Here is a 26,304-nt window from a genome sequence, read left to right as displayed (position 1 = left end):
AGTCTTTCACCCCTACTAAAACATATATTGTGAGCAAGGTTGCGCTGGACTGACCTAATATTTGTCAATGTTCAGCCAAAACAACTGGAAATAAAATCAGCAAATTTTACACGGGTGCAGAGGGAATTTTTGGAAATTCGAAGTTTCAGGGTACGAAAAATGGAGGCTAGCGGTAATAGTTAGAACTTTGAAATGTTGAATGAGGTACACTATCCGCTCAGAATGGTGGTAAAATCGGGGATGCAGTTGAAAGGTGCACCAAAAGATGCAACATTTTTATTAGGCGGTTGAAAAATCTAAACCTTTGATATTTTATAAGAACCTCCGTTCGCGGAAGTATAGATGAGTGATACCGGACTCATCCACAGGTTGCGGATAGTAGAATGCCCAATAGATATGTTGGGTAGCTGTGAATTAAATAAGCAGCCGCGTACAACCCAGCAGTTTCGAGGGGAAAAATCTCGGATAAAATATCCGAGTGCCTGTGATCCTTGGTTTCGACGAGACGAACTACTGGCGGCCCTCAGTATTCGAGAGTGAAGACAGATCAGCCGTGCGCCTCTATCTGGCTCTAGTGTTGGACAGAGTAAGTGTTCCGCAGTTTCTATCTCTTCCTCGTCCTGACAAAGCCACTTAGAAGTCATGGTCCTAATATTACAGTGACCTGTGATTAAGCCTACTACAAGTTTTAGGTCAGATTTCGCCATGGATGTGAGTGATAGAGATCTCCCTTCGGAGAGCAATACAGCTTCTTGCATTTTGCAAGTTATGCTGAAATTATCCAGAATAATGTTTATGTATTATCTGGAAGAAGTGGCACAAGGGCTTCGGCTTCACCGAGCTCTCAATCTTTACAACAGTTTACTCGGAGCCACTTCTTGCCAATTCATCTGCAGCTTCATTGTCAGAGATGTTACTGTGACCATGAACCCAGCAAAGCTTAATAAAGCACTTCACTTTTTCTAGAGTAATTCTGCACTCCAAGACTACTATTGATTGGATGGTGGATGAATTTAGCGCTTTTAGAGTCGCTTGACTATCGGCATTTATAGTCACCGGTTCATTTCAACTGTTCGATTCATCAGCAATTCGACGGCTTTCCTGAGAGCACAGATTTCTGCTTGGAATACGCAACAGTCTTTATTGATTTTAAATGAGTTCCGAATATTTAGGCTTTCACAGAAAACACCTGCACCCGTTCCACTTCCCATCTTAGAGCCATAGGTATAGATAGATATACCCCTAAAAGGTGGAGATCCCCTAACTCTGCGGTGTTACATAACCGTGCCCATAAGAGCTCCTCGGTTTGCGGTTCAAACGGCCAACGAAACCGTCAAACGCTGCCCAAATGTTGCTCTGCGGTCGGTATTTTGGACCATTCCCGGCGAAGCGCTTTCTTGAGGTGATCGACACTTTGGTATTTTTTAGTGCCAAACTTGCTTTCTAAAATACACCAGACACAATAGTCCAACGGATTGGTATCCGGAGATTTTGGTGGCCATTTTGCGCTGGAACCATTCTTGGTTACAACCTCCAGAATATCTTCGCAATAATATTCGTCATTTATTCTTATAATATTCGTCATTGATGATGATGTCGATTAATACGAGCGGAGAGCGGCCATTGGCTGTAATGGCGGCCCACACCATCACCATGGTCGGCTTGAGGCTTAAGTTCTGGTGGCCAAAAATAAATGCGATCATTTTGTTTGTTTACAAAGTGCTGGACAACGGATGTTTTCTTATCGGAGCCGGAGAAAACGAAATTCGGCAGTTCACCAATTTCGGCCAAGCGAAGCAACTCTTTAGCTCTTTTGAGACTATTTTCTTTCTGTGGCGGTGTGAGTTCTTGCACTTTTTGGAATTGCAATGGCTTTAACCCGAGCTCATTTTTCAATCTTTGCCGAATGGAATATTGCGATATGTTCAGCTCACGAACCATTTTTTAGCCCCTGCGTCGCGGGTTTCGATCAAGTCGCTTCTTTACTTTTCGAACCATTTCTGTTGATGCTGCTGTTTTCTTCCATCCACTTCCTTGACGTCGGACTACGCTACCAGTATTACGGTAACGAGCGACGGTACGAGACACAAAAGATTTATTCACATTTAAATGCTGGAGTGCTCTAAACACCCTATCACGCTTGAATTCCTTCACGAATAACTGTTTTTTTCTGGAAAAGTCTCACCAAAATGCTTTTGTATCACTGGAATAATTTTAACAGCTGTCGGACGAGTGGCTTGAAAATGACAGCAGTTTGAAGTTGCTTGAGGTTTTTTCATTTCACCCTGTAGGGTTGTAGAATATCAAATCATTGGCCCCACAGCAAATAACCCTGTTATGTTGGCCCCAATAAATCCACAACAAAATTCATTTAATTCATGCATTTTTATTTATGAAAAAATATTTTTCTTTTAATTATATATTTTCATCGAAACAAAAAAAAATGAGATTTTATTTTTTTTAATTTACTTCCAGAGCAAAAAGGAAAAAGACGTTTAAAGTATAATTCAAATATATATATCTTGCTTAATAACTAAGAGAATAGAGCCTAGACTACATACTATATAGTGAATACGTTCATATGTAAATATATATTTTATTTAATATACGTTTTGTTAATTCCATTTTAGCTAAGAGTTAGTTGTATTCAAAATTAAATTTAAAGTTGTTTTTTTTTCGCCAGTTCGAAAAGTTCGTATAATTCAAGGAGGAGTTTGTGTATTAGTACTCCCAAGAAATTTGGAAAAAGAGGAATGGTGGTATTTTCTTTAATAAATATATTTTGTTTGCATTTAATTAACTAATTTTTTTAATAATATTTTGATTTTGATTTTTTGATGTGCGTGTGAATGATTATAAATATGTAATTCAAAATGTTTAAATTTTGTTCTTTTATCTACCTAATTTAACAATACTTGGGGAAATGATAATGTGTGGCTACAAAGAATGAATTACACAGGGAAATTTTTAATCCAAATTGAGGTTATGTTTATCAGAATTTTTTAAAGTTCCAAATTTAACCCCCTTTTTTGTAGCAAAAATAATAGTTTTTTTTTACTATATTTTACAAAACACAAAATTTTGTACATTTCGAAATGTTTAAAACAATCAGTCAAAATTATCTTTAAGAAAAAAGAAGAAGAAACGGGCTAGATTTTTTCTTAAGTCGTGGTTTTATTTGGCTATTGGAAACATTGGAGCAAGTTGAGTTTAGGGGCTATGCTCGGATCATTTTCAATTTTTTCTAACCTTCAACCTGATTACGGCAAAGTTATTTTTTCGTGGGGAAAATACCCGGTTATTCGAACCGAAAGTTCGGATACAAAATTCCGTTTTTATCCGGTTCTACAAATATGTATAAAATTACGAAGATTAAAAAGCTTATCGAAATACCTATCAAACAAGTGATAATAAATATATTTTTTTTGAACCGGTTCCGGAGTAGTACAAGGAATTAAATTACTTTCGAAAAACTATTAAAAACTCGAAAATGGATCCATTATAAGGTATCATGATCAGCACACTATATTATGGCCTACATTCTTGGCTTTCCAAAATTGAGCTAAATGTTTTGATATCTCTTATAATTCCGGAGATATTAATGATAATATTCATGCAATTTAAATATTCTCCACAATTGTGTATTCAACCTTTATAGCTTCTTTTAAGTTGCCGGCTTTCGGCCAGGGCTTGAGATTTTCTCCTCTGGGGTATGTTCAACACCGAATACCGAATACACCGGGCATTTTCCCCACCAAGAATATACTTTGTTGTAATAAGGTTGAAGATGCCTACATGTGATAAAAATTACCGGTCAATCCGAGTACATCCCCCCAAACTCAACTTAAGCCGAAACATCAAAACTCTTTCGTGTAGAAGACACCTAAGTCAGGAATGGAACAGCAGTACTAATGGGAATAGATTTATTCAAAAGATGATTCATCGGAAGTTTGTGGAAAACCCATTACAAGTAAAAGAGGGAAGGTTATAGAGGCCGGATGGCCTTAGTTAGACTTATAAAAGATCTTAAAATATATTTTAAAAGGCTTCCATAATTCAACGATCCTTGAATAGCCTTTTATGGACTAAAGATCTTCAATCTTCATCTACAAGTCAGGAACTTTAAAAACGTTCCATTGGTCGACTATTCTTAAAAATGATGGAATCCCCTCTTAAGGACCTCTATCTACCTGTAAAATATTTTCGTTTCTTCTACAAATGTTTAGAAGTTCTACCTATAACAGATTACCTAAAGGAAACCGATTGACCCAAAAGTTGATTCACTGTGAGCTTCTGGAAACCACATTACAAGTAGGTGAAGGAAGGCTATAGAGGTCCCATTTACTTCGTTAGACCTATAAACGTTCCAACATATATTTTAAAGGGCTTCCATAATTCAAAGATCTTTGAATAGCTTTTTTATGGACTAAAGACCTTTGAAATGACTTCTATAAATCAGGAATTTTAAAAACGTTCTATTGGTCGATTATGCTTAAAATATTTAAGGACAGAATCCCCTCTTAAGGATCTGTATCTAGCTGAAAATTATGTTCATTTCTTATATAATTTTAGAAGGTGCTTTATCTTTAGAAGTCCTACCTATAGCAGCTTTCTATCTATGGCAGATTTCCTAAAGGAAACTGATTTACCCAAAAGTTGATGCATTGGAAGCTTGTAGAAACCCTTGTAGAATTAGATGTGTGAATGGTCCCATAGATTTCGTTAGACTTATAAAAGAACTAAAATATATTTTCAAAGCTTTTTTTATTCAAGGATCTTTGAATAGCCTTTTGTGGACTGAAGACCTTTGAAATGTCTTCTATAAATCAGGAACTTGAAAAACGCTCTACTGGTCTATTATCTTAAAAAAATTAATGCCAGAATCTGTACCTGAAAACTATTTTTGTTTCTTATACAAATTTAGAAGGTGCTTTATCTATAGAAGTTCTACCTATAGCAGATTTCCTTATGGGGATCGATTTAACAAAAAGTTGATCCATTGGAAGTTTGTAGAAAACCCGTTACAAGTAGAAAAGGAGAGGCTATAGAGGTCACATGGACTTCGTTAGACCTATAAAAAAATATATAAAAGGTCCAAAAGGCTTCCATAATTCAACGATTTTTTAATAGCCTTTTATGGACTAAAGACCTAAATGTCTTCTATAAACCAAGAACTTTAAAAGCGTTCCAATGATCGAAAATGTTTAAATTTTAAGAACAGATACCCCCCTTAAGGACCTCTATCTACCTGAAAAAACGTTTTCGTTTCTTATACAAATTTAGAAGTTCTACTATCTATAGCAGATGTTCTATTGGTCGACTATGCTAAAAAATGTTAAGGACAAAATCTCCTCTGAAGGACCTCTATCTACCTGAAATATTATTTTCGTTTCTTATACAATTTTAGAAGTTACTTTTTCTTTAGAAGTTCTACTATCTACAGCAGGTTTATATAACCTCCAAACAAGTTCCTTTGATGGAAGACCTATGAAACACATTTCAAGAATTGTTTTTCAAGAAGAAATATTTCTAAAAGATTAATGAATTGGTGGTCCGATATCTATAAAAGTCCATTATAAAATCGTTCAACTCCAAATACCTTAAAAAGATGGGCATCTCTAAGAAAACACCTTTTCAAAATCTTTCATTCATGGCACTGATTTCTACCATTCCTGGACAAAGGCACGAAAGAGGACAGGAAAACAAGACCACTGCTTGGAATGTTAACAATCAAACTAGCCCGGAATACAAAGGGGATAGACAGAGAGTGGGAGAGAGTTTAAAATTAATCTATAATACTTATAAATATTTTGATATTTTTGCGCATATTTTGCTATATGTGTATTTACAACAAAACAAATGAAGAAATGAAAGAAAAGAAAAACATTTAAAAATGAAGTTATGTTTCAGCATGGACAACGGTGTTAGCGAGCGAAGTAGGGATCAAAAACCACAAAATAACCCTTATGATAGTTTTATGGTTTTGCCACCAACGTTTCTATTGTTGTTGTTATTATTATTGGTGAGAGGAGTTTGGGGGGTTTGTTCGTTTGTCTGCTTCTTAGCAGACGACACTTCAGCCATGGATACCTTTTTAACTTTTACATCATCACTGGTCCTTGGGACGCTGGGAAAACTCTTTTTCATTAACTCACCCCCATCCTCCTCATAAGGTTTTTGGCAAAATTCGGTCGCTCGCGGCGAGGAAGGCATTGCTGTTGGGGTATTCGATGCTGTTATCGTAGTCGATGTTGCGGCATTACGTTGCTTTGCGGTTAACATTATCCTCGGTACAAATAGCACATTTCTCGATGATATATTCAGATAGGGTGTCTCCACCCATAGTCGATGTGTTGTCAACATTACATTATCCTTGATTTCGATCAATAAATGTAACAATTTATCCATAATCTCCGAGCATGAATCGAATTCATTCGGTATAATACCATCAACGGAACTCTCGAAATAACTAAACATGGGAAACCAAATGCGAGTACGATTCGAGTCACGTTGCATCAGTGCCTGATTATTGGCCAGCGTATGATAGTAGAGGAAGAGACGTGAAGTTATATAGAAGGCCACAAATACATCGATCGAATAATGCTCGTGGGCAGCCAAAATGAAGAATATGCCAAACATATTTAAGAGCCAGCTAAGGGTGTGCAAGAAGTAGAGGTTACGCGGTGTGTCTGTTTCGAGAGGAAGAAATAAAGAAAGGAGATGCATAAATTAGAAGAATATTACCTTAAATGGAGGAAAGAGCAGATAGTTCTTAACAAGAATCCATGGTGGGCTGATGTGAAAACACAGTATCCTTAGGACCATTCTTTTTTTAAATATAAGCCCATTCCAACTTACGAAAGAAAGGGGTTTCAGAAAACCAAAAATCGGGGGGTGACGTTATATGGGGGCTATACGAAGACGTGGACCTGCACAGACAATTTTCTGTCACCGGCTGTAGTATCCATTAATAACTTCAAATACAAAATTTGAAACAATTCCGGTAAATAACGTCGCTAAAATCATCAAAATACAGAATATCGGGAGGTTCCGTTATATGGGGGCTATAGGAAGGCGTGGACTTGAAAATAAAATATTCTATCATGGGCTGAAATATCCATTACGAACTTCAAATACCGAATTTAAAACAGTTCCGATGAATAATGTCGCTAAAATCATCAGAAAACCGAATATCGGGAAATGCCGTTATATGGGCGCTATACGAAGACGTGGACCTACATGGCCCATTTTCAATACCAAAAGTCCTGCAGACATAATATACATTTAAATAAAATTTTATCAACCTACTTTATTTCGTTCGGAAGCTAGAGTGATTTCCACAGACGGACGGACATCGCTAAATCGACATAGAATTTTACGCTGATCAAGAATAAAAACAGGGTGAGATAAAAAACTGTAACAAAATCAAACGCCATAATATATACACTTTGGTATTTTTTAGTGCAAACCTTGCTTTCCAATATTCTTCAGACACAATAGTCCAACGGATTGGTATTCGGAGATTTTGGTGGCCATTGTGCGCTGGAAATGAAGCGAGGAACCTCATTTTGTAAACATTCTTGGGTGGCGCGTGCTGATTGCGATGGTGGTGGGTCCTGTTGGAATATCCCAGGTCTGCGGCCAAAATGTTTCCGTGCCCAAAGCTTTAATAAGCTCTCCAGAATATTTTGGCGATAATATTCGGAATTTATTCTGATGTCACGTTCGATTAATATGAGCGGAGAGCGAACATCGGCTGTTATGACGACCCACACCATCACCATGGCCGGCGCTTGAGCTCTGGTGGCCAACCGAAGGTGCACATTTTCAGCTGACCTCTTTGGCAAGTAAACACGATCATTTTGTTTGTTTACAAACTGCTGGACAACGAATGTTTTTTCATCGGACACGGAGAAAGCCAAATTCGGCAGTTCACCACTTTCGGCCAAGAGAAGCAACTCTTTAGCTCTTCTGAGTTTATTTTCTTTATGTTGCGGTGTAAGTTCTTGCACTTTTTGGAATTTCAATGACTTTACCCCGAGCTCATCTTTCAATATTTAATGTTTTCTCATCGAAGAAAACTAAATTCGACAGTTCACCACTTTCTGCCAAGAGAAGCAACTCATAACTTTTGACAGAGATGTCACATCGCTTAATGACATACCGCGTTTGAAGCGTCAGTCCAAGCAGATTTTTACCATGAACCAATACAAGCCACGCGAGCGCTCTGAAATAGTTGAAATTTACATTCAACAGAAGAAGTCAATTGTGAAAACTCAACGAGCTTTTAAAACATTAAAAAATGTGAGAAGTTCGCCTTCTAAGGGACCGTAAATAAGCAAAATTGCTGTTTTTACGCCACTGAAAATCCTCAGAAGATTCAAGAAGTGTCTCTTCATGACGAAAAAGTCACAGTTTGGTGCGGCGTTAGTGCGAAAACGGTCATTGGGCCCTTTTTTCTTCCAAAATGAAAATGGCCATGCTGTTACCATCGATCAGGAGCGTTATCGCGACATGATGACCAATTTTGTGATGCCAATTATTCGTCGAAAGCGTATGAGGCAGTTCTGGTTTCAACAAGACGGCGCTCCACCGCACAAAAGTCGCATAACAAAACATGGGTCCGTCGAATCCTGTAAGTTCTTGCACTTTTTGGAATTTAAATGGCTTTACCCCCGAGCTCGTCTTTCAATATTTAACGAATTTTCAGCTCACGAGCCATTTTTCGGCCACTGCGACGCGGGTTTTGATCGTCGTCGCTTTCTTACTTTTCGAACCATTTCTGCTGATGTTGCTGTTTTCTTCCGTCCACTTCCTTAACGTCGGGCTACGCTACCAAATATGACGGTAACAAGCGATGGTACGAGACTCAAAAGATTTATTCACATTTAAATGCTGGAGTGCTCTAACGATAGCCATTTGTGGTCTTCCAGCCAAATTTAAAGAAAGCATATCACGCATGAATTCCATCACGAAGAACTTTTTTTCTAGAAGATTCTCACCAAAAATCCTTTTGACGCTTGTAAACATTATAATGAGCTGTCACTGAAATCCTTTTAACAGCTGTCGGACTAGTGGCTTAGAAATGAAAGTAGTCTGAAGTTGGTTGCAGTTTTTTCATCTCATCCTGTACACCGATTTTGTGTGAAATTGGGACAGAAATTAAAAGGTATCCTCATATCATTCCATTTTCAATAAATTACATCCTACACCCTCTTTCTTAAATAGACTTTCGGCCATAGCTAAACATTACAAGACGACCCTGTATAAGAGACTTGCATAGAATCAATTAACTCAATAATTATTGAGTTTTTTCTAATTGAAACCATGTTTCGTTTTCTTGATTAGTTGGGCATAGGACACGCTATGAACAGCCACTTTCAATACCTTCAACTTTCCCACTCATTTCTTCTAAGATCTTCCAATAAGGTAACTAAAAAATCTGTAGTTACCCTTCCTCCAAAATCCGAAGCAACTCATAAGTAGTACATATATGTATTAAATAATTATAATAACATAAATTAAACAATATAATAAACATTTCCTACTTACATTCAGTTATGAAGAAATTCAGCAATGTCAATGCCACTGTATGACCACTGAACATATAATCACCACATGTACGAACACCTTGTATGGACATACCCAAACCGCTCCATATGGTATACGCTCTTGATATGCGCAAGGAAAGGGCTTCGGTTAAAGTTAAGCTGCAATTGAGAATAAAAAATTACAATTTCTCCTTCCCTCAATTGAAGATATGTTTAACAAAAAATCAAACAATCAATCTACTTACGCTGTATCATCGATGGCATAATCATTTTGATTACACTGCAAATGTGTACCGGGCACACTCAGAGACGTTATCAACATTGTAACGCAACGCAACAGGAACACTGTGCCAGCCAGTGCAAAAAATCGCCTCAAAATTACCATGCGACATTTGTGAAAGATACAGACACACGCCCAGATGCTAAACAGTAGAGTGCCGGTAATTTCACACATGTGAAAGGCCCACGGTATGTGCGGTACATTGTCGAGAAATATATCGGGTAAGGGTGGATATTTTTTCATATCCGGTACCCGTTCGTGTACAATGACCATTACAAATGATGTTATCCATGTGACGAGGAATGAGTAGCCTGAAATGGAATACAAAATGTGGGTTTAATAAATAAAGTAGTTACGTATGTCTAATCTAGGTCTTTTCAGTCCTTGTCTTTTCTGTAAACTTGTCTTTAAGGTAAACTACTTTTAGAAAATATAATTTTTATAAATCATAGGATGTTTGAGATGAAACCTTCAAATTAATAGGTTAGATCGCAGAATTAACAAAGTGTATACAATGCTTGATCCTCTAAAATTGTTGGTATTAAAAATAAGCTATATTTAAGTATTGCCCCCATATAGAGGTGCCTCTTGATTTTCGGTATTTCAAGGTTTTGGATTTGTTCCCACTACGTAGCACTTGTATTCACAGACCACACTGGAGCCGCATAGCTGACCACAAACCGATCTATCGTGTTATGAGATGTCAACCAGGTTTCCTTGTCCGCACCCCAAGTGCTGCAGGCTAGCGCCTTAAGGACCTTGTTCCTACTTTTCATTTTTTCCCAGATAGTTGTGGCTTGCGCGGACGACTTAAACATTCTTTCGAATGTGACCCCTAGAATCTTGGGGTAGTTCGTGGTCGGTATTAAATTTCCTTTGACCTTGACATTCAGCTGTGTTCTCATCTCCGTGTAGTTTAGCTCCTTCCGTGAATTTTCAATGTGGGTCCAATCCAGCCTCCATGTAACCATACCTCTTGATTTTCAAAAAATTGAGCGACCTGTACAGGTTGGGCCCATACGGCGATTGAGCTGGGCAGGTGTTCTGCGCACTGATGTCAATTCAAGTAAAATAAGAATTGACCGACTGCACCATTAGGATCTAAATTGAGCCAAAAAACCACTAACGTTTGTCGAGGCTTCAGCTGCGATGGTAGGCGGGTGATCTCCGATATGGTGTTCAATCTTTATTCTGCTATAACTACGGTGACCGCATCAAAATGAATACTATCCAATACTGCTTGATAGGCCTATTGATCTACAGACTCTCTCTCTATAAACCATGAAGGACCATAACTTTAGCACTTTGTTTCTACTTATATTATTGTCACAGATAGCTGTGGAATGCCCGGACGATTTAAAGAGACTATCGAATGAATGAAACTAAGACCTTGTAGTCTTAGGGACAATGTCCACAGTCTACAACTTTTATGAAGAACAATAAACAAAAACAACAAAACCAAACCCAGACACAGTTTCAACTGCCTCGTTGGAGGCATCGACCCAGGACATGGCCACGGACTTGATTTTAATTGCGGGTGGGGACTTGACACTGTTAACGTACCGATACGTTGTATGTGAGAACATACAAACACAGAGTGAACAGCTGTTCGCCCTTCTTGAAAAAAAAACAGAGCCAAAAGAGCCTTCCACCTGGCTTTGGAAATGATTCACATCTCTCAGATGAGGAGCTCGACGTCACTGTGATACCCTTACCTCAGAAAGCTGAATCAATCCAAAAAGCTACGGATAACTCCCAAACCGACGCCCAGGTGAGGTTAATTTAAGAAATAGATCCATCGGCAGACACCGATGCGGCCAACACTCGAATGCGGGAAGTCATTGTGAAAGGTGATATGGAGGATACTTAACCCACCAACAACCCAAACAACCGCGATAACTTCTGCACGACGGAGGGTAAAGCAAGAAGGGGGTACAACCGGTCAGTTAGGTACTGTAAGAGGTTCCGAATTACGGAGAAGGAAAACCCCTAATCAAGGCGAACCTTAAGGCGGTACGGAAGTTTGAAATGAATCATCCGTTACTGCCAAAATGCTGCTTGAAAAGGAGTTTGCTTCTCTCCTAACCGACATCGAGTATTAAGCGGAAGCAGCAACATTCCAGTTGTTGCAATAACAGCAACAGCACCTTTACATCGGGTGCCTCAAAAATGGAAAATTTTGCCTAAATTGTATATTTCTTTTAAGAGATATGATAAGTATCATTTGAGCAATCGAATGGGCTGTCGCAGATCAAGTAACTCCCAAGGTTCTGAAATGTATTTTAATCAAACATACTTATATGGAATCTTGGACCCTTAATTTCACAAAGTATAATTCTATCCGTATCATATGATATTAACCATCTGTGGCTAAAGCCGAAACAACAAACTGGCCTAACAAAGAAAAATTGAACTTATTGTTTTCTATTTGTTAACAAAAAAGAAAGCAAAATAATAAAAACAATCAATTTATTAATGACAAACAAATTTTGTTGTCTTCTTATCTCTCTTTGCTGGGGGTTAATGTATTCGGTTTAAATGTATTATAAGGCATTCCATGAAATTTTACGTGTGGGCCGGGTAAGAAACTGTTAAAAGTATTTATTTATAAAATTAGTAACGTCACAAAATAATTGTAAGACAATTTACATCGCGTTATTTTTCATTCAAATAATTTTATTTATATCCCCTTTAGTTATGATTTTTAATAATACGTAGGTTGGTAGTAAACCAAAGGTATTGATGTTTATTTTCGGACACCAATTTACCAATTTGAAAACGAAATTAACTTACGACAACAACGACAACAATATGTTTTTGTTTGTCCTTTAAAAATACCAATACCCCATCGACGCTATTAATATCTTTGAAACGTTTTCTTTCGCAATTGATTCTCCGATACGATACAATTATTTGTACATGCATAGGTACATGCACATGTGAGCTATGTATGTTTAGCTTTACATTTCTACTATGTATTATTGTTTAGTAACAAAAAAAAAACACACACACAAATGCAAATGACCTTTATCAATAAGTTCATTTTGTTATGAATAAATAAATAGTCATACTCATTGGAATTGCATTTGAATTTCTGTTATTCATTGATTGTGTTTCTATTTTCAAATGGGGAAATTGAATAACAGATGTGAAAATTGGAATAAAATATATGCTTGCAGAAAAGAGTCAGTTTAGAAGCTATTGAGTTTAAAATTGTGAGAAAATGGATTAGAAAATTCCAATGAATTCCGCATTTTAATTGAATGTTTTAAAACAAAGAAAACTAAATGGATGCATATAGGGTGAGATAATAAAAACTGCAACCAACTTCAGCCTACTGTCATTTCTAAGCCACTCGGTCGACAGCTTTTAAAATTATTCCAGTGACAGCTCATTATATTGTTTACAAGCGTACAAAAGCATTTTGGTGAGAATTTTCCAGAAAAAGAGTTATTCGTGAAGGAATTCAAGCGTGATAGTGTGATTTCTTTATATTTGGCTGGAAAAACACAAGTGGCTATCGTTAGAGCACTTCAGCATTTAAATGTGTGTACCATCGCTCGGTACCGTGATACTGGTAGCGTAACCCGACGTCAAGGAAGTGGACGGAAGGAAAAAGCAACATCAGCAGAAATGCTTCGAAAAGTAAAGAAGCGACTTGATCGAAACCCACGTCGCAGTGGCCGAAAAATGGTTCGTGAGATAAATATATCGCAACATTCCATTCGGCAAATATTGAAAGATGAGCTCGAGGTAAAGCCACTGAAATTCCAAAAAGTGCAAGAACTTACACCGCATCAGAAAGAAAATAGACTCAAAAGGGCTAAAGAGTTGCTTCTCTTGACCGAAAGTGGTGAACTGCCGAATTTGGTTTTCCCCGATGAGAAAACATTCGTTGTCCAGCAGAAACAAAAATTATCGTCTTTACTTGCCAAAGAGGTCAGCTGAAAATGTGCACTTTCGGTTGGCCACCAGAACTCAAGCGCCGGCCATGGTAATGCTGTAGGCCGCCATAACAGCCGATGGTCGCTCTCCGCTCATATTTATCGACCGTGGCATCAGAATAAATGCCGAATATTATCGCTAAAATATCCTGGAGGGTGCATTAAAGCCTTGGGCACACAAACATTTTGGCCGCAGACCTTGGACATTCCAACAGGACTTTAGCACGATTGCACTCAGCACGCGCCACCCAAGAATGGTTACAAAATGAGGTTCCTCGCTTTATTTTCAGCGCACAATGGCACCCAAAATCTCCGGATACCAATCCGTTGGACTATTGTGTCTGGAGTACTTTGGAAAGCACTAAAAATACCAAAGTGTCCTTCACCTCAAGCAAGCGCTTCGCCGGGAATGGGCTAAAATACCGCAAAGCAACAATCGGTCAGCGTGTGACGGTTTCATTGGCCGTGTGAAGGCCATAATTTGTGCCAAAGGTGGCCAATTCGAACAAATCCGAACTTATTCTAAAATTTGATGCTATTTCCGACATTTTTTGCTTTCATTCAATAAAATTTAAAAACAAATGTAAACATTTTGGCGTTTGACTTTGCTGCAGTTTTTTACCTCACCCTGAGGTTCATAAACTTTCTCACATAACATTTAATTTAACCAGAATCTCAAACCGATTTGTTGCCGTTCAAAAGAATATAAATGGTATGAAACTGGACTATGGACCGGCAGATTCCTCAACTATATGACTCATTCCCTTTGCATTATAACAATCACTCAATTGATAACAAAAATATTTAATTTAAATAAAGCACAAAACTTACCTAAACTAATAGCCGTTTTGAAGAACTCTGGTGGAATGTTGGCGGAACAACCTTCCGAAACTGAAGATACCTCCGGTGCACAACTATCACAATCATTAAATGTATCCAATAAAGCACTGCAGGGAATGTTACAATTAGTTCGGCCATTACAGCCATGATGATGATAAACGGAACTACATCCAACACCACCGCCACCAGCCAGCACAAAGGCTGGTGGTGCATTTAACGATGTAACTCCCGCATTTCTAGGGTTATGGTGGTGCTGATGATGCGAAGGTGAACCTTCCAAACGAAGATTATTTCTTAAATTTGATGATTTTGTTGCACTCAAATGATGATGTTGATTATGGATGTGCATCGAGGTTGTTGTTGTTGCTGCAGTGGATGCCGTTCCAGCTCCATATGAGTAATTATTGTAATGACAAATCTGTTGTAGTTGATAAATTTTACACCACAATTTCTTTAATTCACCAAAACGTAGATTATAATTTAAGCGATAACGAAAATCCCGCACATCTTCTTCACTTAAACACAATAGCACTGCCCCATCGATTTCTTCCAAAACAATCAGATTAATCACATCTTGATTGAGTTTGTTATTTCTTGCCCAGTCCATGACATCTGACACTTGCCATTGCAGTACGGTTTCACTGTTTATTTCTTCTTCGCAATTTTTTGCCTCTGCCCCCACATTGTCGTTGTTGGTCGAATTTTTGTTTTCATCCGCGGTTTCGGTATTATCATTGTAATTATTTGTATTTATGACTGGCAAATTTCTTGGAAAACTACTTTTTTCTTCGAGATTATTCATAATTATGTTGGTAGTAATTGCTGTTTTTTGCAAACAACAAAAAAAAGAAATTTGTTTTTACCAAAACGTAATGAGGTCACACACACACGTACACACTCGTTTGCCGTTTATTTACATCCCCTCTCACTGTCAATTACTTTTACCCAGCCATCAACTTTTTTTATAAATATATTTATGTTCTTTCTTTTTTATTGATTTCGTTTGTTGCTATTGCCCAGAAATCAACAATACAATTCAAAGAATCACTTATTACTTATTGTAGAGGTGACAAACAGTCGATGTCAGCATCGATAGTTCATTTAGAAAGGGGATATCGATTGATGGTTTCTTATCGATATTATCGGAATGGTAGAATAATTACAAAGGTATGGCAAATTGATTAAATGTGAAAAATACAGATGCAACAGCTGTTAATTTAAATTTTAATTTCAAAAGAATTTGACAATTTTTAAAATTACATTTAATTATATTCAATGTGTGTGTGTATTGACATTACAAGGCTAACATAAGAAAAAAATTAATTCTTTTTTATTTATTCAGCTGCTGGCAGTCGGTAGCAGCGAAGTTTCGACACCATTAGAGAAAACATCTCGTGTAAACCATTCCCTGTGAGTGGCAAAACAATGAAAAAAAATTTTTATGTTAGTAAAGTAAACTTTCAATAATTATTTAATATTTTGTATAAAATATTTGCATATGTTCAGATTTTGTGACGACTGTGCGAATTTTGTTGGAAAAGGACCCCATTTTTAAGGGAAAGTGCCACGCATTAATGACAAAACAGCAATCACAGGGAGACGACTTCATTGACGCTGAGTGTTGCCCTATGATTAAGGGCTATACAGAAAGAGCGCGTAGGTCCATTCCTTCTGGTACCTCCCACACAAAGGGCCAAAATATGTAATATCCATGAACCTCATAAATCGCGAAATTAACATCTCATTCCATTCAGACTTAGCACATCTCTATATTTCTATCAACAAAAGATCGGTTATAAAGATGGTAGTGATCGGACCAATCTGACCTTCTGGTAACTCCCCCACAAACGGTCAAAGTTTCGAATGTTTTTAAAGTCAACTATAAAGAAATCACACTATCACGCTTGAATTCCATCCCGAATAAATTTTTTTCTGGAAAATTCTCACCAAAATTCTTTTGTACGCTTGTAAACAATATAATGAGCTGTCACTGGAATAATTTTAAAAGCTGTCGGACGAGTGGCTTGGAAATGACAGCAGTCTGAAATTTCTTGCAGTTTTTTCATCTCACCCTGTATATTCTTGATCAGCATACAATTCTATGTCGATTTAGCGATTTCCCTCCGTCCGTCTGTGGAAATCACTCTACCTTCCGAACGAAATGAAGTAGTTTGATAAAATTTTACTCAAATGTATGTCATGTCTGCAGGACTTTTGGTATTAAAAATGGGCCATGTAGGTCCCCGTTTTTATAAAGCCCCCTTATAACGCACGTCCCGATTTTCGATATTTTGATGATTTTAGCGACATTATTCACCGGAATTGTTTCAAATTTGGTATTTGAAGTTCACAACGGATACTACAACCTATGACAGAAAATTTTCTGTGCAGGTTCATGCCTTCGTAGCGCCCCCATATAATGGTTTCTCCCGATATTGGGTATTTTGATGATTTTAGCGACATTATTCACCGGAATTGTTTCAAATTTGGTATTTAAAGTTCGTAATGGATATTACAGCCTATGACAGAAAATCGTATGTGCAGGTCCACGCCTTCGAATAAACCCCATGGTGGTTTCTCTCGATTTTGGGTATTTTGATGATTTTAACGACCCTGTATTTTTCGATAGTCTCACAAGTTTGGAACTTCAATGCCTTCTTAAAAGAATGTTAAATTCATCAATGGATTAACACTGATTTCCGTTTCAAGAAATCATGTTTTCAAAAACACCCAAAGCATTTCAATCTTATTAAATTTTTATTGGTATCGACTTTATGTCTCAATTCATAGCTTACACATAGTTTCAATTATGGATTAAATAAAATAAATATATATTAAATTTTTATATATATATATTAATAATAAGAAGTCCAGTGTCAAAGTTCGTTACAAAAATGAATATGTGGGTGTGTTTGTTTTGTGTGCAGTATCATGGGGAAATTTTCAATTTTATTTATTTTTCCATATTTCCTGTTGATTTAATGACAATTGGTGAAATTTTTTGAGGCGTTGGGGAAATATGAAGGATAAGAATAAATTTGTTTTGTTTTTTTTTTTTATAAAAAGAAAATCATTTAATGATTTTTTTAGCTAAAAATAAAAGTAACAGAATAAATATATAGTAATAGTAGTATCATATATATGTTTGTATGCGTATTAATTAATAATGTTGGTTGGTTGGTTTTTCTTTTTTTTTTTTTGGGATGATAATAATATTAAAGTTAATTATATTGTGGTTTTGTTATTTTGGAAAAAAAGCTCAAAGCGAACCATTCACATGTTACACTTGCATTTTGTATTCGTTTCGAAGACTGTGGGTCTTCTTTTCATTCATTCTTTCAATTTTAATTAATAATTAATAGTTTTTGAGAAGTTTTCTTATTTTTGTTTGCTTATTTAGTATGAACGGCATCGAATAAATTCAATATTTTTTTTAATGGGTGTCGTCTCTGTGTTTTTGGTTATAGGTGCCGCACAGTTGCGCTTCCATTTGTTAAATTTGTTGTTGTTGTTTTTTTAATGATACCCAGGGGGAAATACTGCAAAAAAAGAGAAGAAAGATAAGTTAAGATTTTAATTGTCTGATAGATTGCACCTACCAACGCATGCACAAAGAAGATTCATTATTAGGTTTGCCACCCAAGAACTTGCGGGAGGGGGGTTCCTTTTTGTTTTTTTTTTTTTGTAAAAGTTAATTACTTAGTTTAGTTGAATTTAAAAAAAAAATCCATACAACATTTTTTATTTCGTTTAACTACTTAAGTTTCACTTCTGCTGTTCTTGTGTGTCTGTGTCTCAAAATTTAGTCTTTGCATGATGAAGTGTCCATGGGACTGGCTGGTTGAGCAAAGGTGCCACCACTTGGATTTGTGGGCGTAAAAGCGGAATTGCTTGTACTATTCACGCTTGTATTGGACGTATTTATGTTGTTGAATGCTTGAGTGCTGTTGGAAGAACCGCCTGATGGGTTATTGGTAGTGTTGCCTAACAGGGATGCCGATGTAAATGACAAGCGATCATTGCTGTTGAGGAACCCTGATGGTGGGGGCCCGGCATTAGCATTTGAGGAACATGAGGAAAATAGGCCACCAACCACAGATGGTCCACCACCAACACCACCTGTGGATCCCGACAAAACATTTGGTGCTGATGTATTGAGACCTAGCATAGGAGTTGGCAGTGCTGGTTTAATAAAACGTTCACTAGCACGACGATTCTGAAATAAACAAAATCGAGGTTATTGCGGAATGATTGCAAAAGCCACAAATTAAACTTACCACAACTTGTCCACATGCATAACAACGATTGTGTTGTGAATTGCCTGGACTCAAGGGACGACTACTCGATGGACTATGCGACACAGGGCTGCTAATGGTTCGCTGACGATGAGCATTCAAGGCGGCACTTGTTAGCGGTGCCCCAGTGGCCAAAATATTCTCATTATAGAAACGTTCCTCATCCATTTCCAATGAAGATTCCGATTCGGATAGATGGCGACATAGTGCCTCACGCCTTTCCACTTCCTGTTTCAATTTACGCTGCAATCGGGCATTTTCTTCACGTATCGATTTCTCCTCCTGGGCAAATTGTTGTAGTTTCTTTGCAGTCTCCTCCTCGGCGGCGGCCAAATTGGCACGCAAACGTATGACCTCAGATCTTAAAGTTTGTATGTGAGAGCTAAGATTAGAGGCGGTATCGCCATTGGCATTGGTGATATCACGTGGTGTTGTTGGATCCGACACAGGTTGATCCAGTTTAATTTGCAGCAAACGTTTTTCGGTCTCCAATTTATCCATGCGTTTCCACAGCTTATTAACTAAGGCTTCTTGCTCCTGTTCCAAGGTGTTTTCCAGCTCGACCATTTCGCGGCGCAACTGTTCCAGATTTGTTTGCTTATTGTCCGTCTCAGCTTGTAGCTTTTCAATTTTCCGCATTAGCTTATTCACCAGACATTCTTGTTCCTGTTCCAACGTTTGTTCCAGTTTGCATTTCTCTTGACGCAACTAAAAAAGAAGGAGGACCAATTTTAATTGGGGGTTTTTAAGGGGGATAAATATATTTTCTACTCACCTGATCTAATTTCCGTGATAGATCATTGGTCAGACATTCTTCTTCTCTTTCATAGTGATGGGCCAGTGTCTCCTTTTCCTTTTTCAAAGCTTGGATCTTTTTTAACAATGTATTCGAAATGTATTCTTCCTCCTGTTCTGCCTTAGCTTGCTGTGAAATAGAACCAAACAAGTAAAATAGTATCAGTCGGTTTTGCCGACAGATTTATACCCAAAGCCTTGAGTTATGATTATCAAACTGTTGACCCTTTGTGGGGGGGTTAGCAGAAGGAGTGGACCGATTTATGCCATCTTCACATCAGACCTTGGGTTGATAAAAATATTATGATGTGTGTAATTTGAAGAGAACCGGATGCTTATTTCTGATTTTATGATCGTTTGGGTTATTCAAAACTTTGACCCTTTGTGGGGGAGGTACCAGAAGGAATGATCCGATCTCTACCATCTTGGTAACAGATCTTGTGTTGATAGAAAAATTGAGATGTATTAAGTCTGAATGGAATCGGATGTTAATTTCGTGTTTTATGAGCTTCACGAACATTCAAAATTGTGACCCTTTGTGGGGGAGATACCAGAAGGAGTGGACCGATATCGTCCACCTTCACACCAGACATTGGACTAATAAAAATATTGATATGTGTGTAATTTGATGACAATCGGACACTTACATCACATTGTATAAGAGTTATTTTTATTCAAAATTTTGACTCTTTGTTGGGGAGGTACTTGATGGAGTGAAGCTATGTTGTCCATTTTCGCACTTTACCTAGCACTGATGCAAATATTAGCTTTTGCAAAGTTGGAGCAAAATCGGTTTATCCTTTCTCTTTCTGTGCCGTAAGTTATTTTCATTGAAAATGTTGACATTTTGTGGGGGAGGTACCGGAAGGAGTGGACCGATATTGCCCATCTCCGAACTTAATCTAAGTTTGACAATAATATTACGATGTACCATGTTTGGTTCAAATCGGATACTCCCTTCGAGAGACAGACGAACGGACAGGCACCATTAGATCGAATGTCGTAAAACGGATTTGGTCGAGAGACCTAAGGTCTAAAACCGTTATTTCGATGAGGTACGTTTTGGCCGTATCAAATGATATATACCCTCTGTAGCCCTATGACTGAGGGTATAAATAGGGGTCCAAAAATCAGGTTATACTCACAATTATCACGGATGCTTGTTTCAGAGTACGATTTTCTTCCTGTACAACCTTGTATTTTATTTTCATGGTATCTAGTTCGGCTTTTAAGACCCTGGAAAGAGAAATCAAGAAAATTTAATTTTTACCAAGGCCCAAGATAAAAGACATACTTATTCTGTTGAGTAAGAGATTCAATCCTTTTTTGTAATTGCTCCCTAGAAACGGGGCTGGGAGGCAACATGGTACCGCCATCCAATGAGCTCTCGGATTCACATGGACTTTCCATACTGGGAAAAAGAAAAAGGTTTATTAACTTTTTATTTTCAAAAATATATTATTTTTGTGGGTTTGAAATGTCTAGAAAAAAGTTTCTATTTAAAAAATAAATATATTATTTTGAGTATAAATTAATTTAAACATTTTAAGGAGTAACTTTAGAATAATAGACAATTTTTAATAGGAATCGAGAAAACATGTAGGTGGGTGATCTGAAAAAGGCAAATCCTTGTTCCAGGGATTAATGGGGCCTTTTCAAAGTTCAGGCTTGTCGAAAATACAACAATGTAAAAGTATTTCGTTGCAGAAATTCTTTTCCCAAAATTACATAAAAATCGCAAGACTTTACGCTTCGATTTCGCGAACTTTTTGTAGCGTGGTGGATAATGGCGTTTGTTAGGCTGCTGACAAATGCCGACAACATTCCACTGTCTACAACAGCAAAGGTAAATTAATCATTGATTTGTAATAAAAACTCAGTACCACCAACAAAATTACATTAATCCCCCTTATTCACATATATATACACCTTTGTTCCCAAAAAAAACTTGAAGACGTAATTCGCTTTACCCGAAAGCAAAAAAATAAAAATTAAAAATCCTTTTGCCATTTACACTTACTTGCTTTTTCCTTTTTCAGTATTCGTGTGTGTTTCGCTTGCACCTATTTCTTCTATGCGATTTTTTTTGTTTAGCTGCTTTGCAGTTCGTTCGATGGACTCCTCCGAATTAACTTTGTTTCAAAATTTGCTGCGTTTCTCTGCTCTCAACTTCCTTTGTTTCGGCCAGCAACTTTCTATAGCATCAACTTTGGAATTTCCATGTGAACTTAAGAATACTATATTCACTTGATTTTTATATATTATTTTGCATGATTTAAATTAAAATAATTTTCCAAAGATTGCAAAGAAAAATTAATGACGAACCCCGTGAAGTTGCCAGACCACAGCAATGTGTTTTTTTTTTTTGCCATCAAATTAGTGGGTAATACGTAGACGTAACGTAGCACGCAGCACGTATTGTACGGAGCAACAATGAGAAGCACACATGGTACAATAATTTCCAAGGTTTCACACCTGCTGGGACAATGAACTGTCAATCTAAATTTGTAATTGAATTTTTAAGTAAAAAATTATTCAAATTTGTCAAAATTATTGAGAGTTTTATATCATAACAACCTCTGATTGGCGTAGCATAAGAAAACATGAAAAAATTGAATGATAAACAAGAAACATTTAGTCAATAAGATGTTGTCAAATAAATAATTTTGAAAAAAAAAATTTAAAATATGATTGCATGACTTTACCTTCTTAATTCTACGATGTTCGGACCCAACCAAGCAGGCAATTTTTCAGTTGATTTAGCCAAGTCGGCTCGACTGTCTATTTTAATCAAGCTACAGTGCAAATGATTTCCGATAGGAAGCTCTGTTTTTGCACAGATGTCACTTTTGTATGCAGGCATGCAAAATACTTACATTGGCTATACCGGCCTATAATATCGGGTCTATAACGAAATTTTCCGATATTTGCTATTTTGACGTTATAAAGGTGAGAACAATGTATTATGTATTATTACCTTTATTGTATTATTACCTTAAGAATTTTCTATCGGAATTGTTAACAATTCGATATTTGAAGTTAATAATAAAAACTTAAGGTGAGAGTACATAAGCAGCTTGAAGTCTTCGCATGACATATTTTGTGACATATAAGAAATGGATGCCAGAGCCGCACTTAGGTTCTGTCGTCGTCTCCCTTTATAATTTGACATTAATATGCGTGGCTGCTTATATACCCTCACCTTTATTCCTCTAGTAAAAAATTTTATGATTCCATGTTGTGCTATAGAGCTGTTACCACACGATATTCCATCATTTTAGCCACATTTTTTTACGGAAGTGATTGAATTTTTGTAGTTAAAGTTCTTAGTAGGCACTAAATTCTCTGCCACAACATTTTTTATAGCACTCATATAGAGGACCTCCCGATATTCCGTGTTGTGATTATATCTGCTCCTGTTAAAGAGTAATTGTTGGAAATTGACAGCAAGTTATTCCTATTAAATAAAGAATTGCCAACAGAAAACTTGCCATATTTATATGCGGTTTATAAAATTACACATTTGATATCTTCCAGAACTTACTTGAGTTTACTATTTTTGCAATTTTCTTCGATATCATAAAGAGAAAATCGGTTATCGTATTTAAAAGTTTTACATTCCTGCATTTCTGAAACAAATCATTTATTTTGCAATATTTGCTCTGTTCCAGAACTGTAGATTCTTGCAGATTCAGCAATTACGCAAATTCAGCCCTTACGAATGAAAGCAAGAAATTATATGGAAGAAACACCTTTGTTTAAGCCGTCACAAAATAAGCTACATAAACTAAAGTACTTTAAAGGAACTAGGTGACATAGTTCCTTTTACAGAATAGTTCCATTGAACTAATTCCTTTCGAAATAGAATAGGCCCCAGAGTAATCGAGAAATAAATAAGTCGTCACACGGACAATTATCTAAATTTTTGGATTAATTGGTACAACCGAGAAGAAACAGAATCATTCCGATCTAGTAACAACATTGGGGGGTAACAAACGACAAGAACTGAATCACTGAAAAATGCTACCTCAAAACAATAATCCACGTACAATTTACATAAACCCTAACTTCAAGGGTAGGCTACAACAACCAGATTTACAATATGTGGTACCCTCGTCCGTCAATGCACCGCAAGCGCAACACATACCAGCAAGTGCTCACATAAATCCTTTGTTTTTGGAACGTGCCCAAAGGCCCACTATACATATGAATCCAAGATTTCTAATGAAACTGCAGGATCAAAATTCAATGATTGCGGATGCTTCAATGTCCTCTGCAAAAGTTCTCGCTTATCCAGTTACATCGGCTTCAGCTACCTTGCTTCCTACCTATCCAGTTGCAGACACAACAAGTAGTTGCGTCATATCAAATAGGGGACTCACAGAGGGTGGTAAAACAAACTCCCTTTCAACGAATTCTGATAAGGCGATTTCTGCTGCGCGTGTTCCTGCTTCCACAGCTGTCATCCCAAAAACTGCTCCCACAGAAGTTCGTAAAATAATTTGTAAATCCAAAAACCGTCTAATTCGTGAACCCCTAACTGCGCCCCAGAAATTGTTACAAATTAAAGCAATTCCAATTGTCCCACCACAACCTATTGTGCACGTTACCAAACGTAAACTCATACGGAAATCAGCCATTCAACAGACCAAAATTACAAAACAAACAGTAGTAAAACCCGATCCTTCAGCTATTCGAGGATCATCAATCAAAACCAAATATAAACTGGACAATAGAGTCGTTAAAAGGAAACTCCCACCTGCTGCTTTTGCCTCTGTGTTTAAAATAAAACGCAAATCTTTTGTGGGCCGATTTGCTCTGAGAAGAACTTCAACAAGTTCAGCTCAGAGCACAAACACTTGGAAGAAATTTGGCACAACCACCGCCAAGTCTTCAACGACGCCAAGTGTAAACAAAAAACTCCAGTTACTGAATATAAATGGATTATTGTATAAATCGACTCGAAACTCCTTAAAACTCAAAGACTTGACAAATAATAGTTCAAATTTAGAAAATAAATCCAAGAAACCCACAACTACAGCTTCCGACACCAAACCATCTCAAGGACTGACAATATTTGTACGTGGCACCAAATATATTATGGACCCTCAGAAATACAAACTTACACGAGTTACTGCTGCTACTGATGGTAAAGAAGATGGAGCCATGAGTCGTAACAAGGCTGGTCCCACGTGTCGTCGTATTGATATAGGTGGTTTTACCTATATTTCAACACCATCCAAAAATAATGTTTTGATACGGACCCGTAACCATTTGGCTCGAGCCTATGTGAATAATGCCAAACAGAAGAGTTTGCAAATTTTGAGTAAACATTTGATCAAATCTAATGTCCCCTGTCCCATATATCAACGTGTGGGAAAATGTGCCGCCCACGAGAGGGGAAAATGCCTTAAGGTGCACAACAAACAACAGGTGGCGATTTGTTCCAAGTAAGTTGCACAATTTTGAAAACAAAATCAAATAGAATTCCCTTGAAATAATATATTTTTCAGATTTCTCCGTGGTGAATGTTTAAACTCCAAGTGCCTGCTCTCCCACGAGGTTTCGTTGTCTAAAATGCCGGTGTGTAAATTCTACATGCAGGGGGTGTGTGTACGCAATGATTGCCCGTATCTACACAAAAAACTGAGTGACAATGCCGAAGTGTGTATTGACTTCCTTAGGGGTTATTGCAAATTGGCCGACAAGGTATGTACAAAGTTATACTTTCAATATCCCAATTATTCTCCTTTGGATTTTATTAACAATTTTCCGAATCTTTTCATATCCTCTTCAACGATCTCAAGTGCAATAAACGACATGAATTTGTTTGCCCCGAACATGAACGTACGGGTGTGTGTACTATTAAGAATTGTGTCTATTGCAAGAGCAAACAGAAAAGAGAAAAATATTTACAAAAACAGGCGGAGATTTCGTCAACAAAGTCATCCAGAAATGTGACACAAGAAAAAATTCCACCACCATCCACAGTTTCTGATGAACAGCAGGAAAAAGTTTTGGGAGTTTCTGGTGTACGTTATTTCATAGGAACTAGCCGGGAAGGGGAGGCAAATGAATGTAAAGAAAAAGAAGAGAAGGAGGTAATTTCAGATCAACCCGTAGCACCCGAAGAAACCGACAAAACGCCTGAAGATACACCAAAGAAACGTCCAAAATTGGGAGCATTACCAGCGTATATACCATTATGATTACTGCAACTACGAATGTGACATGAGGATATTCAATCAACAGGTACATTTATATACATTTCTTGTACACTTTATGTATTTCTCCTTTATAGGAAAATGTAAACTATACATATGACAATTTTTAAGTTTTTTTAATATTATTAAGATATTTCCCCTATTTTTAGAAAAGAAAAATCAAATATATATATTTTTAGAAAATAAGAAGAAATAAACTATACAATAAAATAAATTGTACGTTGTTTTACTCATTGCCTAAGGGTTTCTTTACACAAAAGAAAGTGGTGGTCTTTCGTTTAGAGTGGTAATTGAGTGTTCTCCACTACAAGTTGTAGACTTTAGTGATCATATACTCTTATAAAATTTGATGTAAAGCTGGGAATACATAAAGCG

General features: G+C 37.0%; 3 protein-coding genes across 3 annotated transcripts; 1 reads left to right on the top strand and 2 right to left on the bottom strand.

Moving 5' to 3' along the window:
* Positions 1-2,366: 2,366 nt before the first annotated feature.
* LOC101891709 (ceramide phosphoethanolamine synthase) lies at positions 2,367-15,680 on the bottom strand. Its single transcript, XM_005185593.4, has 4 exons — positions 14,607-15,680; positions 9,797-10,142; positions 9,553-9,710; positions 2,367-6,689 (listed from the first exon to the last, which is right to left on the bottom strand). Exons 1-4 carry the CDS (start codon positions 15,415-15,417, stop codon positions 5,965-5,967), a joined length of 2,040 nt encoding a protein of 679 aa, XP_005185650.2. The 5' UTR covers positions 15,418-15,680; the 3' UTR covers positions 2,367-5,964.
* A 2,116-nt stretch (positions 15,681-17,796) lies between these two features.
* On the bottom strand, positions 17,797-22,065 carry LOC101891878 (coiled-coil domain-containing protein 6). The gene is made up of 7 exons (XM_005185594.4): positions 21,726-22,065; positions 21,000-21,116; positions 20,851-20,941; positions 19,686-19,835; positions 18,893-19,618; positions 18,215-18,831; positions 17,797-18,154 (listed from the first exon to the last, which is right to left on the bottom strand). Exons 2-6 carry the CDS (start codon positions 21,113-21,115, stop codon positions 18,418-18,420), a joined length of 1,497 nt encoding a protein of 498 aa, XP_005185651.2. The 5' UTR covers position 21,116; positions 21,726-22,065; the 3' UTR covers positions 17,797-18,154; positions 18,215-18,417.
* A 1,483-nt stretch (positions 22,066-23,548) lies between these two features.
* Positions 23,549-26,085, top strand: LOC101892735 (zinc finger CCCH domain-containing protein 3). Its single transcript, XM_005185599.4, has 3 exons — positions 23,549-25,155; positions 25,219-25,414; positions 25,513-26,085. The coding sequence occupies exons 1-3, from the start codon at positions 23,726-23,728 to the stop codon at positions 25,912-25,914; spliced, it is 2,028 nt and encodes a 675-aa protein (XP_005185656.2). The 5' UTR covers positions 23,549-23,725; the 3' UTR covers positions 25,915-26,085.
* The last annotated feature ends 219 nt before the right edge of the window (positions 26,086-26,304 follow it).

Source organism: Musca domestica, unplaced genomic scaffold (genome assembly GCF_030504385.1).
Source record: "Musca domestica strain aabys unplaced genomic scaffold, Musca_domestica.polishedcontigs.V.1.1 15, whole genome shotgun sequence".
NCBI lineage: Eukaryota > Metazoa > Arthropoda > Insecta > Diptera > Muscidae > Musca > Musca domestica.
This window is presented reverse-complemented; position numbering and strand designations above follow the sequence as displayed.